Source organism: Giraffa tippelskirchi, chromosome 4 (genome assembly GCF_054371585.1).
Source record: "Giraffa tippelskirchi isolate mGirTip1 chromosome 4, T2T-mGirTip1v1.2.pri, whole genome shotgun sequence".
NCBI lineage: Eukaryota > Metazoa > Chordata > Mammalia > Artiodactyla > Giraffidae > Giraffa > Giraffa tippelskirchi.
In genome coordinates this window covers 149,368,632-149,385,578 of record NC_137278.1, presented here as the reverse complement: position 1 = coordinate 149,385,578, position 16,947 = coordinate 149,368,632, and the positions used below count along the sequence as shown (strand labels likewise).

Below are 16,947 nucleotides of genomic sequence, written 5' to 3'. Positions count from 1 at the left end.
AAATGGGAAAGACTAGAGATCTCTTCAAGAAAATTAGAGATACCAAGGGAACATTTCATGCAAAGATGGACTCGATAAAGGACAGAAATGGTATGGACCTAACAGAAGCAGAAGATATTAAGAAGAAGTGGCAAGAATACACAGAAGAACTGTACAAAAAAGATCTTCCCGACCCAGATAATCACAGTGGTGTGATCACTCACCTAGAGCCAGACATCCTGGAATGTGAAGTCAAGTGGGCCTTAGAAAGCATCACTATTAACAAAGCTAGTGGAGGCCATGGAATTCCAATTGAGCTGTTTCAAATCCTAAAAGATGATGCTGTGAAAGTGCTGCACTCGATATGCCAGCAAATCTGGAAAACTCAGCAGTGGCCACAGGACTGGAAAAGTTCAGTTTTCATTCCAATTCCAAAGAAAGGCAATGCTAAAGAATGCTCAAACTACCACACAATTGCACTCATCTCACACGCTGGTAAAGTAATGCTCAAAATTCTCCAAGCCAGGCTTCAGCAATACGTGAACCCTGAACTTCCAGATGTTCAAGCTGGTTTTAGAAAAGCCAGAGGAACCAGACATTATATTGCCAACATCTGTTGAATCATTGAAAAAGCAAGAGAGTTCCAGAAAAACATCTATTTCTGCTTTATTGACTATGCCAAAGCCTTTGACTGTGTGGATCACCATAAACTGTGGAAAATTCTGAAAGAGATGGGAATACCAGACCATCTGACCTGTCTCTTGAGAAACCTGTATGCAGGTCAGGAAGCAACAGTTAGAACTGGAAATGGAACAACAGACTGGTTCCAAATAGAAAAAGGAGTACGTGAAGGCTGTGTATTGTCACCCTGCTTATTTAACTTATATGCAGAGTACGTCATAAGAAACGCTGGGCTGGAAGAAACACAAGCTGGAATCAAGATTGCCAGGAGAAATATCAATAACCTCAGATATGCAGATGACACCACCCTTATGGCAGAAAGTGAAGAAGAACTAAAGAGCCTCTTGATGACAGTGAAAGAGGAGAGTGGAAAAGTTGGCTTAAAGCTCAGTGTTCAGAAAACTAAGATCATGGCATCTGGTCCCATCACTTCATGGGAAATAGATGGGGAAACAGTGGAAACAGTGTCAGACTTTATTTTGGGGGGGCTCCAAAATCACTGCTGATGGTGATTGCAGCCATGAAATTAAAAGACGCTTACTCCTTGGAAGGAAGGTTATATGACCAACCTAGATAGCATATTTAAAAGCAGAGACATTACTTTGCCAACAAAGGTTCGTCTAGTCAAGGCTATGTTTTTCCCAGTGGTCATGTATGGATGTGAGAGTTGGACAGTGAAGAAAGCTGAGTGCCGCAGAATTGATGCTTTTGAACTGTGGTGTTGGAGAAGACTCTTGAGAGTCCCTTGGACTACAAAAAGATCCAACCAGTTCATCCTAAAGGAGATCAGTCCTGGGTGTTCATTGGAAGGACTGATGTTGAAGCTGAAACTCCAATACTTTGGCCACCTCATGCGAAGATTTGACTCATTGGAAAGGACCCTAATGCTGGGAAGGATTAGGGGCAAGAGGAGAAGGGGACGACAGAGGATGAGATGGCTGGATGGCATCACCGACTCTATGGACATGGGTTTGGGTAGACTCCGGGAGTTGGTGATGGACAGGGAGGCCTGGTGTGCTGCGATTCATGGGGTCGCAAGGAATCGGACACGACTGAGTGACTGAACTGAACTCAACTGAACTGTACCAGTATTTGGTTCAGTAAATATAGCTTTCACAAGCGTGTCACTTCTATGCCATGAGTAAAACTGTCGCACATATTAAAACATCTAGTCTCTCTTAAGTTATAGTAAATTTATCCCCCTGAAGGGAATAGACGAAAGAATAATCCATAATGAATCTTCGGTTAAATTGCATCCGTGTTTAATGAACATATAAATTTTGCTGCACCACTTAGTCTTTCATCAACAGTTCATGAAGGAGTATTTCACAGACTATTCCCAACATACAGTCCTTATACAGGATATTTTCAAGAAAAATGAATAATATTTTAAGCAAACGTGAGATAATTTTCATGGCATGGGTAATTGAGGGGGAAAGTAAGAGATACTTTGGTTATACCTTCTGTTACCAGTTATACTTTCTGTTACCCAAAAATTAGCGTTTGCCTCTTGGTGGATGTCAAAAGAGGCAGCCAAACCAAGACACGGGAAGATTTATGATTTCTTGCAGCAAGTAAGGAGAACATCAAGGATCTTTCCCCAAACAGTGTCTATTCAACAGCAAGAATTGGGGAATTTTAAACCTAAAGGCACATGCATATTGTGAAGGGATTTAAGCAGAGGAGAATTTCAGGATAGACTTGGGGCAAAGGTCAGCAGAATCCAAGCTTTAGTTGATTGAGATCAGGAGGGTCAATATCTTCATTCCATCCTCTACCTAGGTGGGAGCCTTAGTTCCTGCAGAACTCAAAGATATATTATTATGTGTATTCCTTGAGGGGGAACTAGAACTTTGCCTTATCACTGCACTACTGTTTGACAAACTATTCTGTGTTCCCTTGAGATCATGGATTACTGAGACCTGTTAAAGGACAAGCGTTGGGCTTAGATCACAAAATAGCTGAGGCTACAGTGGCTTTTCTTATGTCAAGAAAGCCATTCATTCCTGGTTGTCTTTCTCTGGGGACCCGCTAACCTATCTGCTTTACATTTCTATCTGTGGTAGAAGAATCACATCTCCCTTCCACATTTCCCCTAACACCACTGACTGCAGCAAAATCCCAAGTCATGTCCATCATTGATCAGACTCTTAAGGGCAGTTGTCAGATTCTTATAAGACTTGGTATAAGATATGAAGCTTGATAACCACTTAATCATGATTGCTTGTCCGATGATCTCTGTGGCTTTAGCTTCATTTTTCTTTATTTAAGTGATTCTTACTTTCCTGAAACCTTCTACTGATGAACTTGACAGTAAAAGCCCAAGTAAAAGCTAACTGCCATTTGTCCCTTAAATGATAACATCATCTTGGCCAGAATTGAAGAGGATCAAATGTTTTTCAGTGAAAACATGTATTTTTAGAAGGGGTCTGTGTGTGTGTATTTTGTTTCAAATAAGCTTTAACTTACTGGAGGGAGGGCCCCGATCAAGGAGAATATTAAGCAGAATGAGAAGAGTTTCTGAAAATGGTCTAAAAGTGATTGGCAGGCTAGGACATCCAGAAGAAAATGGCAGAGCTCAGGATGACCATCAGCAAGGAGACCCCACGTTATTGGTGTTGGTGTATGCCAAGCATTCCTCTGGCGTCTGTCGATTTGCAAGGAGGAAGACTTCAGCATCCACCATCCATTCAGTTCATTTTTACTGCTGTCTGGAGAATCTGCTGTGTTCCAGACACTGTGCTGGTTAATAAGCTGTCCCTGACCTCAAAGTGCTCCCACTGGAGACAGAAGACAGAGGCCTTCTATACAGTGTGGTATAGGTGCTCATCATAAATGGATTTGAGATCATGCTCATCAGACCACTGTTGGTAAAAGGTCCACCCAGATGGGTCGTTAAATCAGTCTAGCAGCTGTAGGAAAGCAGGCTTTCTGAGATGCAGCTGACTCAGAGACATTGTTCAGGGAGCCCTAGGCAATGATGATGTTCTCATCTTTAGATTAAGTCGTATCATTGCTGAGAATAAATTTTGCTCAGAAAATTTTCTTCTCAGAAGTCAGGAGAGTCTGGTATTTGTAAACAGGCGTCTTGTAAACAGGCATCTCAAATGCAAGTATGTACATTTTAAACTTGCATCTTAAATGCAAGTAGGTAGATTGCTAGTGTGAATTTGTCTGGAATGGTGATATGACCCTTTCCCAAACCAAGGGGAGAGGTAGCAAAAGTTGAACTGTTTTTTCAAATCTGGCCACACCTTACCCAGCACTGATAAGGTCACCTGCATCTGTGTCCCCTGTTGAGGTACCAGGAGCAAAGGAAGTATGCTGCCGCTGCTCCTGCCTTATATGGCCTGTGCCAGCAGTAAGTTTCTGTACCCTTGGTCGATTAACTATGGGATTAATCCAATTCATATGTGTGTGTGGATGTATGTGGTCTCGTTCTCCTAACTTTTACTACATCTGAAATGATACAGTGCTGTAATTGAAATACTTTCAAGGTCAGTGTTGGCAAGGAGGGAGTAGTTAAGTGGGGAAGGAGGACAGGGCTCAGGGGTTACCTTTACCAATGGAGTGACAAGTCTTAAAGGATGAATAGGCCTGCAGCAGGTGCAAGACACAAGGCACAGTGCCATAAAATAATGTCTGTGTTAGGGGTTGAATTGTATACCCTCCCCAAATTCATATGTTGAAGTCCTAACCCCCAGTACTTCAGAAGGCAACCTTATTTGAAGACATGGTGTTGTCACAGAAATAATCAAGTTAAGGTGACTCTGTGGTAAAGTGGTAAAGAATCTGCTGCCAACACAGGAGATGCGAGTTTGATCCCCGAGTCAGGAAGATCCCCTGGAAAAGGAAATAGCAACCCACTCCCGTATTCTTGCCTGGGAAATCCCATGGATAGAGGAGCCTGGCGGGCTATAGTCCATGGGGTCCCAAAAGAGTTGGATATGACTTAGCGACTAAAACAGCAACAGTCAAGTTAAAGTGACATCATTAGGGGGGACCTAACCAATGTGACCGATGTCCTTACATTAAGGGGAAATTTGAACACAGAAACACAGATGGAGAGAAGACAGAAGACAAAGACGATGACCGTCTGTCTATACGCCAAGAAGGCAGGGCTGCGACAGCTCCTTCCTCACAGCCTCAGAAGGCGCTAGCCCTGCCCACACCTTGATCTCAGGCTTCTAGCCTCCAAAACTATGAGGCAATAAATTTCTGTTATTTAAGCCACACGGTATGTGGCACTCTATTACAGCAGCGCTAGAAGACTAAACCAGTGTGTTCAGAAAAGGAAACTTCTTGTTTTCTCTAATAATTGTAATGTCCGGAGGAAGAAAGGCAAAAGCGCCCATCTACAGAAGCCCACAGAAATCTCCTGTCCCCCGTCATTCATTTGGATCTGCATCTCAGAGTCCCGGCCTCCTGGACACTCCCCTGGTACCTCACATTCTTCAGGATTTTTCATAATTCCTTGTCGTGTTTTTGGCTTCTCCTCTACCAAAGCCAATTGCATCTCCCTGTTACTGATGGGGAGTCATTACAAGCCTCTTGTTAGCTGTTTCATATTTGCCTCATTATATTCTCCCCTGTGACTTATTAACATGGCCTGTGTGTGTCAGAAGCTAGTGTTGTTCTTTGTCAAGAACATCCCATGGGATAATATGTAGTCCCAGCCACTGTGTCTGATGGCTTCTGTCACATCCTTTATTCTTCCTGACAGTTCCAAATTTAACCTTGACACTTACTTCTGAGAAAGAAGTTTAAAAAAGAAAAATAGTATTGTTGAGATTGACAAGGAATCACATGACTGCTGCTGGGTCCACAGTATGGGCCATAGTCTCTGGGTCTGTTCCCAAGGGCCTGGGTGGGTGTGGCACCTGCTAGGTCATTGGACAGATCCTTGGAGGGCAGGACTGGCCCCAGACTGCAGCTGAGCATAGCTAGATCTGAGCATAGAGTCACAAGTCCACTATAGGGTCCACAGCTGGCACCGAGGTCTGCATGCAGGCCAGCCTCTGGGAGCACAGATGGGCATGTCTCCCTCCTGGTTCCCAGGTAGGCAGGACTGCTCTTGGATCACTACTGAGAGGAACTGGATTCAAGTTACAGGGCTGCTTCAAAATCCAAAGGTGGGCCTGCCTCTGGAAACACAAATGGCCTTATTTCTTGTTGAGTCCGTAGGGTAGGTGTAATTATTCATAGGCCATTGCTAAGAGGTACTGGAACCAAGTTTCAAGGCTACTCTATTATTCACAGTTGGACTGAGGTTGGTGGGCTGTTCCCAATACACAAGTGTGCCTCTTGGTGGGTCCCTGGGCAATAGGACTGCTCTCAGACCAAGGCTGGGAGGAACTGCAACTGTATCATGAGCTGTTCTAGGGTCCACAGCTAGGGCCAAGATCAGCAAGGTTATTTGGGGCAGAGGTGGGCTTGACCCCTCCTGAGTCCCTTGGCAGATAGTGCTGGTGGCAGGACCAGTGCCAAGCAGGATTGTAGCTGAGTCTACAAGGGGATGAGGCTGTTTCTGAGTCTGTTGCCAGGACCAAGGTTGGCAAGCCTGCCACCTGGGCACAGGCCAGCTTTCTCATATTGGTCCTCATCAGCTGTGGGCTCCAGTGAGGTTTTACAAGCTCCTACCTAGACCCCAGAGCTCCCACAAAGTCATTTTGCCCATGGATGGCTGCCAAAGTATTGTTTCTGTGGGGGTGTACTAGTAGCAGACCTCTTATTCTACCATCTCACTGACATCACCTTCAAGATGGTGAGTCTTCTCTTTCAGCCTATAGATATATAATCATGACTTAAGGTAACTACTTCTAATGTTGTTTTTAAAGTCATCATTAATGTGCTTTTTTCCCAGGGTCCTTTGCATCGTGCATATCCTCAGGAATAATGACTAAGTCAGTTAAATTTTTTGCCTCCTTTTAAAATCTACTCTGTCACATGACCCCTCTAAGCCTCTGAACTAGCACTGATAGCTAGTGTTTCTTCTCTAAACAATATTCTGTTGTTCAAATAAACAACTTGAACTTATTTCAAAAACATATAGCACTGAACATATTGTTTAAAAATTGAACATATTTCTACTTTCTGTAATGATGGACTGAGTCACTCAGCTGATTCTTTCAACATTTCACTATCCAGGGCAAGGTACATGGCCAAGCCTGAAATCCATGACATAAGGAACCATATGTTCCCAAAAGGAAGAGCATCAGATTATTTTGAACAGAAATAAAATCTAGTGATTCTGAACTATAGTGCCCCTAATGACTTGGAAAAATAAACAAATATTCTCTCAGGATGATAGTCTCACCTTAGAGCTCAAATAACTCTACAAAAAATGTCCAGCAAAGATAACTAGATACGTAAGGAGACGAGACATCATGAGTGGTAACCAGAAGACACAATAGACAATAGAAACAAATTATCAGAAACAAACTGTAAAAGATCTCTTACTGTGTTTAAGGAGATAAAAGCCAAGCTTAGATTTCAGCAGGGCACTATTATAACCTACAAACAATGAAATAAATTTGAAAATGAACCACACAGAAATTCTAGAGTTGAGAAATATAGAAATACAAAAATACCAAAAAATACCAAATACCAAAGTACAGAAATACCAAAATATAGAAAAACCCAAATTAATAAATTGGTGCATGGTTTTAACATCAGATTAAACACAGCTGAAGAGTGAATTATCAAAATGAAAGACAAATTAGAAGAAAGTAATCAAAATGCAGCATGGAAAAACAAAAGGATAGAAAATATGAAGAGAATGGTAAGCTACAGAGGATATAATTAAACTCCCAGAAAAAAAAATGATAGAGGCGAAAGTAGGGTTGATATTTGCAAAGATAATTTTATCTGAAGTTTTATCAGAGCTTAAGAAAAATACCACACAATTCAAGAAGTCTGAATATATTTAGAATATATTTTTAAAATCCTTACCTAGACACATTATAGTTAAACTGTAAACAACTTTAAAGGCAGCTGGAGAAAGAAAGCAGGGTTCTTTGAAAGTATGATAAACTGACAGTAAACTTCTCATTCAACAGGAACATGGAAGCCACAAGAAAGTACAGTGATATCTTAAATGTACTAAAGGAAAGTAACTGTCCCACCAGGGAGAAAAAAGATATCTTTATTAATTGAAGGTGAAATAAAAGACTTTTTTAAATCAATAAAGACTGAGTTCCCTGCCAGCAAATTCATGCTAAAAAGAATTTCTAAATAGAAAACAAATTTATGGTTACCAAAGGGAAAGAAGAAGGATAAATTAGGAGTATGGGATGAACAGATACACATTACTATATATAAAACAGATATTTGTCATTCAGTCACTAAGTTGTGTCTCTTTGCGACCCCATGGACAGCAGTACACCAGGCTTCCCTGTCCTTCACCATTTCCCAAAGCTTGCTGAAACTCATGTCCATTGAGTCGATGATCCCATCCAACCATCTCTTCTTCTGTCACTCCCTTTCCTTATTATTATACAGATGTAGCAATAAGAATTTACTGTATAGCACAGAGAACTATATTTAATACCTTGTAATAACCTATAATGGAAAAGAATCTAAAAAACTGTGTGTGTGTGTGTGTGTATATATATATATATATATAACTGAATTACTTTGCCGTACACCTGAAACTAACATAATATTGTAAGTCAACTATATTTTTTTTAAAAAAAGAGTTTCTAAAAGGTGTTCTTAAAAATGTAAGAGATAGAAATCAAAGAATGTAATAATTATATGGATAAAGCTAAATGAATGCTGATCACAATAATGTCTTATATATAAATGTATACAAATATTTACATATATATCATCTTACAAAATATTACCAAAAAAGCATATAATTCAGGAAAAGTGAATGGTTTTAAGATGTTCTAAACTCTCTACAGGCTTCCCTGGTGGTTCAGTGGTAGAGAATCCACCTGCTAATGCAGGAAATACGAGTTCAATCCCTGGGTCAGGAAGATCCTCTGGAGAAGGAAATGGCAACCCACTCCAGTATTCTTGCCTAGGAAATCCCATGGAGAGGAGCCTAGAAGGCTACAGTTCATAGGGTCATAAAAGTGACAGTCAGACAGGACTTAGCAACTAAACAACAACAACAAACCCTGTACATTGTCTGGGAAAAGGATAGAGGTATCAATTTACAAAGATTCTGATGAGCAAAGGTGGAGTACAGCCTCATTGTGGAAGACAAATTGAAAAGCTCCCAGAAGATAACATAAAATAGTATGCTACTTATGACTACTTATGAGATGGGAAAATACTTCTTAAATAAGACACAAAAAGCTCTGATTTCAAAGGAAAGAATTGGTAAATTGATTACATTAAAACTAGAGACTGTTCATCTAAATCCTATAGAAAGAGTAAAAAGCCACAGTATGGAGTAGGAAAAGATATTTGCAACACATATAGCTAACAAAAAATTCATATACATATTACACATCAGTAAGAGGAAGGCTCATCACCCAATATAAGATTGAGCAAGAGATTTAAACAAACTGTGTCCAAGAGAGAGAATCTAAATTGCCTTAAACATGTGATGATGTGCTCAATCTCAACGATCAGAGAAAAGCATATTAAAACCACAATGTGATACAGTTACACACCCAATGTAATGATTTATTTGGTTTTTGTTTTTTCTTTTGGCCATGCCCCAAGGCATGTGGGATCCTAGTTCCCCAACCAGGGACAAACCCATGCCCCCAGCAATGGAAGTGCAGAATCTTAACCACTGAACTGCCAGGGAAATTCCATCAACACAATGGTTTAATTTTTTAAAACTGACAGTACCAATTGTTGAGGATGTGGAGTAATAGGAATTCTCCTCCTGTGTTGGTGGGAATACAAATGAGAATAATAACTTTGGAAAACAGTCTGGAATACCCAATAAGCAGCAAGTCTACTCAAGTATGTATGGCCCAACAAAATGTGTTCACATCAATATTATTCATAGTGGCCCCAAACCAGAAATAAGTCATCTATCAACAGTAAAAGGGATGAATTATAATATATTCTTACAATGAATATTCAGCAGTGAAATAGTATACTCATAAGAAATGAACAAATCTTACTATATAAAGTTGAGCAAAAGAAGCAAGACAAAAATCATACATACTATAGTACTTAGTAGCTGCCTTTGGGGAGGAGAAAAGCATGTGTGGTGATTGGGAGAAGCACAGGGTACTCATAATGTATTAGATTTCTTTATCTGAGTGGTAATCACATGAATGTGTTCAGTTGGTGATAATTCATAAAGCCATACTTATTGTTTATGCATTTTTCTGTGTGTAATTTCACTTCAGTTAAACTGAAGGTTCTTTAAAACAAAATGTAATTGAGAGAGTACCCAGTGATACATGAGATTTACAATTACTCATATATGAATGATGTCCTCCTTAGGATAATTTTGAAGAAAGCCTCTCCTTATATTTGTGGCATGAGGTATTGTTTACCTGTCTCTCTCCCCTGTTATTGTTCATTCACTAAGTTGTGTCCAACTCTTTGAGATGATCTGCAGCACACCAGGCTTCCTGTCCTTCACCATCTTCCCAAGCTTGCTCAAACTCATGTCCATTGAGTTGATGATGACATCCAACCATCTCATCCTGTCGCCCCCTTCTCCTCCTGACCTCAATCTTGCCCAGCATCAGGGTCTTCTTCAATAAGTCAGCTCTTTGCATCAGGTGGCTGAAGTATTGGAGTTTCAGCATCAGTCCTTTCAATGAATAATCCGTGTTGATTTCCTTTAGGATTGACTGGTTTGATCTCCTTGCTGCCCCCACAGTGGACTCTGAACTTTGGATGGGAGGGCCTGTGCCCCCATTTCTGACTGACAGAGTGGTTTCTCACTGAGTGTGGGATTCATGAAATAAGGTTTCACTGGAGAGATGTACTCCTGTTCCCAGGTTAAGAAAACGACTGAGGCCACCCTGCAGACAATACAGGATATGGTCACTATCGAGGACTACGATGTCTCTGAATGCTTCCAGCACAGTCGCTCCACAGAGTCTGTGAAGTCTACGGTCTCTGAAACATATCTGAGTAAACCCAGCATCGCCAAGAGAAGAGCCAACCAGCAGGAGACCGAGCAGTTCTACTTCATGGTATGCCTGCTGCTTCCCCTGCCTCTTTTGGGGCTCCAGTCTGGGATCCCCGAGCTCTGCTTTTCGAATTGCATCAGAATCATCTAGGGTTCTTTATTAAGACCAGAGTTCCCAATGCAGCAATTCTGGAATATGGTTTAGGAGATAGTGCTGATATGCAGACAAAGTTAAAGGGGGCTGCTCTAAAACAGAACTTTTAAATGATCTCATGAACGTACATGTCACCACGAGAGCTTGTTAAAATGCAGGTTCTGATCCCAATAGTCCTGTTGTGGGGGGCACTGAGAGTTCACACCTCTAATAGGCTGATGCCACTGGTCTGCATCAGAACCACTGTTTGCATAGCAAGATTCTAGGATCTAGAAGGTGAGAATGGCTGGATTTTTAGATATCCTATGGGAAGTTCCTTGACATCAAATAGTTTCTTTTAAAGTTAAAAATGTATCTTTCCTTTTGCAGAAACTCAGAGAATATTTGGAGGGTAGTAATCTCATCACAAAACTTCAAGCCAAGCATGACTTGTTGCAGAGGACGCTTGGAGAAGGTCAGTTATCTGACATAGTTGGGGAGACGACCTGGATTATATCTTGTGTCGTGTATGTGTTCCATGAAGAATATGAACTGTGAATTTGTGCTGGAAGAAGCAGAGAACAGCGTATGTTTAGATTTGGCTGTATCTGTGTAAGAATCAAATTTCCCCTAGAACTATTTCCTTTTTTCTTCTGGAGGCTGTGCCACACTTCCCAGGTGGCTCGGTGGTTCTGCCTGTCAAGCAGGAGACGTAGGTTCAATCCCTGGGTTGTAAAGATCCCCTGGAGAAGGAAATGGCAACCCACTCCAGTATTCTTGCCTGGAAAATCCCATTGACAGAGGAGCCTGGTGGGCTAGAGTCCGTGTAGTTGCAGAAGAGTCAGACATGACTGAGTGACTAAACAACACACGACTTATGGGATTTAGTTCCCAATCAGGGATGGAACCCAGGCTCCCATCAGTAAGGGGGCAGAGTGCTAACCCCTGGACCACCAGGGAATTCTCTGAAATTATTTTCCTTATAAACTTTATGCTAACCTGGAGGCAGAACAGTGAAATCTAGGGAGGGCTGAAAAGCCAACACAGAGCTGCAAAGAAGGGTCTTCAGAGCCCTGGTGCTTCTAAGAGTACAGAAGTATAAGGAACTGCGCCTGTTCCCACCTGCTGACAGCCCCCCTCCTCTGCCCCAGTCACTTCTTCCTTTCCTTGGGATACTTCCCCACCCTTCCAGTCCCACCCCTTTTGTTTAAATGGGCTGATATTTGCTGTCCCATCTGTTGCCTTTTTGGACTCTACAAACCAGTTAAACCAGTTTGGATGCCTCTCTCCCCCTCCCTCCACCAGTAAGATTGGTCTTAGTTGAGAAACAGTTTAATTCTACTACTATATCTAGTAAAAGCAAAAACAACAATAGCAACCACTTATAGAAAAATCTCTGTGTGCCAGGCATTGTTCTGAGCTGTATATTTAACTGAGCACTATTAATTTCCCCATTTTTCACAGATGGGAAAACTGAGGAGAGAGAAAGGATTTACAAGCAAAGGGGGGATAGTGTAATGTTTTTCTCTTTTCATCTTTGTGAAGTTTAAAAAGGGGAGAAAAAAACTGCCAGGTCCCTAAGTACCTCAGTACCAGTCTGTAACACATTTAATTCTTATTTTTCTCACTAGATCTTGCTGGAAGTTATAAAAAGTGAAAGACAATACAGATGGGAGAGGGAAAACAGGGAGCGAGTTGTGTGAACAACTCAGGCTAAAAAGAGTTGACCTAAACTCTTGCCTCCTACAGTTTAGAACTTTCCTGCCCAGAAAACAAGGTGTTTCCATCACTTTATCTCCTAGTCTCCTCCAAAGGACCCATTATCCTCAGAGAATGTCCACATGTAGAAAAATCGTCATAACCTGAAATACCATGAGTTGCAGTTAGGATGCCAGACTCTCAGATAAAAGGCCAATTTTACTTAGAAAAAAAATAATAATAATAACACTTAAAGTATTAAAAAGTGTCTTAAAAAATTATTGTTGTTAAGTCATGTCTGACTCTGCAACCCAATGGACTGCAGCAAGCCAGGCTTCCCTGTCCTTCCAATATCTCCCAGAGTTTGCTCAAACTCATGTCCGTTGAGTCGGTGATGCCATCCAACCATCTCACCCTCTGTCATCCCCTTCTCCTCCTGCCCTCAATCTTTCCCAGCATCAGGGGCTTTTCCAGTGAATCGGCTCTTCACATCAGGTGACCAAAAAATCAAGTAACTAAATATAATGTGTGAATATTCATTAGATTGTGACTCAGAAATCAAAAGTTATAAAAGATGCTTTAGTGATAATTGGAGAAATTTAAATATAGACTATATGATATTATTGAATGAATTTTTCATTTTCCTAGATATGATACATTTATGGAGGAGAATATTCTTATTTTTAAGAAATGCTTGCTAAGTGTCCTACTTCTGCAGCTTACTTTCAGATGGCTCAGGAAAAAAGACATATGTAAGAATGAGGGAGAGAGAAGGAAATACAGTCATTATTGTGAAATGTTATCAGTTGGGAAATCTATATGAAGGTATAAGAATGTTCCCTGTACCAGTCTTTCAGTTTTTCTGTAACAGAAGTTTGAACCTTAAAGAAAAAGCCCTTTTTTTTTCTTTGAATAATTGCCTTACCTCAGCTATTATGTCTTTTTCTTGTTTTTCTCCTCATAATATGTGAAGTCTTTTTCTTTTGTTCAATTTTTCACAAATGCCTTATATTTCAGTGATGCCCCAAGGTCATTGCCAGTCCCAAAGCATAAATTATCTTAAGTGCAGCCAAATGTTTACAGGACTGGAGACACCACTTAAGAAATTGTGAGTTGGAGGGAATGAAGTAGTGGGTGAATTCATTCTTGGCGCTGCAGGCAGACATGTGTTAATACTCTGATCACATTCTGAAACCTCTGTGGTACTCATTGTACATAGATTCCCTTCTGTCTCCTGGAGGGGAAGCCCCACTGGTTGATACAATTTTACATGCCATTATTGGCTAGGGCTATATCCATCTTTAGCTACTGAACTGTATAAAACTATATCATACCTGGTGAACTCTGTGGCAGGATTTCTCCTCTTGTAATTTCTTTCAGTGGTTTCCAGTGTCCTAGTGACACAAGCTGTGTTCAGGTATTCCAGATGTTCACTGAACTGGATTTTTTCTGCACAAGAAACTGGATTGTTCTCATCCGGGGCCAGCAGACATACTGGCTGCAGACCTCTCTGCTCCCCAGCCCTGCCCACGTGCAGACTTGGCAGCACACTAGCTGTTGGTCACAGCCTGGGCTTGATGCTAGTAGCTTTGCCCAGCAAAAGACTGAGAGTGGGGGACATGCCCCATCTTTTAGCTCTTGTGAGCCCTTCAGCTTTCCATGCAAGCCCTGTTCACATTAATAGGCTTCTACCAAGGGAGACCAGGAAAGTTAACGGTGCCTCTCCCACAGTGAGATTATCCAATGGCGAGCCCTTAAGAAGGGCTCCAACTCTGGGGGTTGGCTAACTAAGGTTACTAGGTCAGAATTAAACAGTGCGTTTGGGGACAGTCTTGACTTTTTATATAGAAACCACATCTCTGAGTTATACTAGGCTCATTGCTGCAAAAACTGCCTTCGTAGTAAAACAAATAGAGCCTAACTCAAGGATTTAGCAGTTGATCGTACACAGCTGAAACTGTAACTACGGACATGTGTTTGGCCTGTCTTACTGCTCGCTTTTGGCAGGCTACCAGAGGCCCAGTAAGGCCTTTGATTTACAACATTGCAAAGCAACTAGCTTGGGCTCTTAAAGTGGCACTGTCAAAATTCAGAATTCCAAATCTTTGAAAACAACTGAAATAGAAAAAAACATATGATGAGTTAAGGCCAAAGGCATCATCATCTTCATCCTTCAGCAAAACCATTATATCATTTTGTGATGTCTTTGTTTTTAAATAGGAGATGTTAAATCGAGCATGGAAAATGAGCTATATGTCTGTAAAAGTGAGGCACAGAAATTTTGTTCTTTTTTAGTAATGAGCCTTGGTGTTCACGTGGTTTCTTTGAGTGCAGTATTTGGAGTTAAAGGGTTGTAAAAATCAGTGTAATTTTTGCTAAACATAGATAATCTAACACTGAAAACTGAGTTCCATGTTATATTGTTTTTAGCCCTGGACATAAGGTTTCTGACAAAGGAATTAATTAGACTATCATCACTCACTCCTTTGTCTGTCTTTGAGTCAAAGTACAAACATACTTTCGAAAGAAAAGCTGATTGTGAATAATTATTTTTTTTAGAGAAGTACTGCAGTAGTTGGTATTTTTAAGGAAGATAAAGGGCTGGGAATTAACCCCACAAGTCCTTATCAATCATTCATTAGGGACAAAATCCAGGATGTCTCCATTCAGTGTGAGCTGCATGCGTTTTAAAAATTTTATCTAGTTTGGGGACTCAGATTGCCACCAAATTATATTTTGGTTTTCACTTTTACTCTGTGGATGTAAAATACATTTGGGCTTGAAAAATAATTCACTTCCTAATTCTCAAGTAAAATTTTAAAAGTAGTCGAAGTAGCTGTTTGTACCAAGAACAAGATAATCCTGGGTCATTTTTTTTTTCCTCCAAATGGCTTGTATTGGGGTAGAAGAAGGAGTTGTCTGTTGTTTTTAATAATTAAGTAGCCTTCCAAAGAAAGTGATTGAAATCTAATCCTCAGACCACTGGAAGCTTTCATTCGCTGGGAAGCAGATTTCTTCTAAGCTTGTGTGTTATTGATCTATTAATGATGATACTGATTAAAAAATAAAACCTCATTCATCAGTTAGGACACACTGAGTACTATTAGCAGACAAAAACAATGGATGTGATGGTGGTGCTTATACTGTGAATGATAGTTCTCACATAGCTTGCTCTTGATTCATTAATCAAAATGTATCTTTTATAGGTTTTTAATTTTTTATCAAATACTATTAACCATGGATGGATGAAGCAAAATGATTTTAAGCCATTTTATATATGATCATTTTCTAAATCTAGAGACTATTCAGTTAGGATATTTTAACAAAAATAGTAAAATTTCAACATTGTAAAGCGTGTAGTTTCTAAGGAATTATCATTAGCATCTTTTTGAATCACTTGGAAGTTATTAACCTCTGTGGTTCTCTTTGATAGGTATTAAAGTTGTTTTAAAATTTATTTAATTTATTTAATCTTCAGTATTTTGTATTTGGCTTTATCCGTATGAGGCAGACAGATATCTCTACCTGTCTTCTAGGGTTTTTCTGAGTATTTGCTGGGGAGAAAAAGATTTACATTTTACAATATATTTGGGAGCTTGGGTCTAGAATTAAAACAAACCTGGACTTTAGTGCCAGACCCACCACATACTGACCATGCAACCTTGGACAAGTCGCTTGGCTTCTATAGGCTCAGTCTAGCAATATTATAGTACCTTCTTCATAAAGTTGCAAAGATTGTGTTACTCTACAGAAAGTGCTTAAAACAGTGTCAATAAATGTTAGATATCATTGCTGTTTTTATTGTTGTTACTAATACATGTATTTTATGTCATACTTTTATGTTGTAATAAAGTATGCAACATGACAATACAATACAGTATAAGTCAGCTATTTCCTCTGCTCTCAATCCTTTGTTCATTCTACTGACTCACCCTGGGTGATCTCAGCTCACTCTCATGGCCCCAACACAATCTAAAGAGTAGCAGCTCTTAAATCTTAACCTCCAGCCCTGTCTTCTCTCTGTGCGTTAACCCTGTACAGCCAACTTTCTGCTGAAGGCCGTCCCCTAGGATATCCCGCTACCCCTTCCCGCTACTCCACCCTAAATATAAGAAAGAGCAGACAGCCACCATAGATGTATTCAAACTTGAAATTAGCTCAAATTGTTAGAGCACCACAAAAAGAGAGCTGCTTAAAACAAACCAAGAAGCCTGAATGTATAAGAACCTCGTGTTTTAAATGACAGGGAATTCTGTGAAAGGCTTTTAGCTTACTAGTTGGTATAATGTAGCATAATTTAATGTCCTTGTACTTTAATATCTGCAAATGTCATTTCTGATTGTGAAGTACAACTTCTCTGCCTGATTTCATATTCTTGAAAGAACACCAATTTAAA

General features: G+C 40.3%; 1 protein-coding gene across 31 annotated transcripts in view; it reads left to right on the top strand.

Moving 5' to 3' along the window:
* The window catches only part of SRGAP1 (SLIT-ROBO Rho GTPase activating protein 1), a 291,940-nt gene that overhangs the window by 227,288 nt on the left and 47,705 nt on the right, over positions 1 to 16,947 (top strand). For 16 of the 31 annotated variants that reach the window (XR_014081883.1, XR_014081890.1, XR_014081889.1 and 13 more), the window contains 2 exons: positions 10,587 to 10,784; positions 11,244 to 11,328. Coding sequence is in view for 18 of the 31 variants with exons in the window: in XM_081588879.1 (XP_081445005.1) it covers positions 10,587 to 10,784; positions 11,244 to 11,328 (283 nt within the window). In the remaining 13 variants the exon portion in view is untranslated. Of the gene's footprint in view, positions 1 to 10,586; positions 10,785 to 11,243; positions 11,374 to 16,947 lie in introns of all 31 variants that reach the window. The other 15 variants (XR_014081886.1, XR_014081892.1, XR_014081887.1 and 12 more) reach the window with 3 other exon arrangements.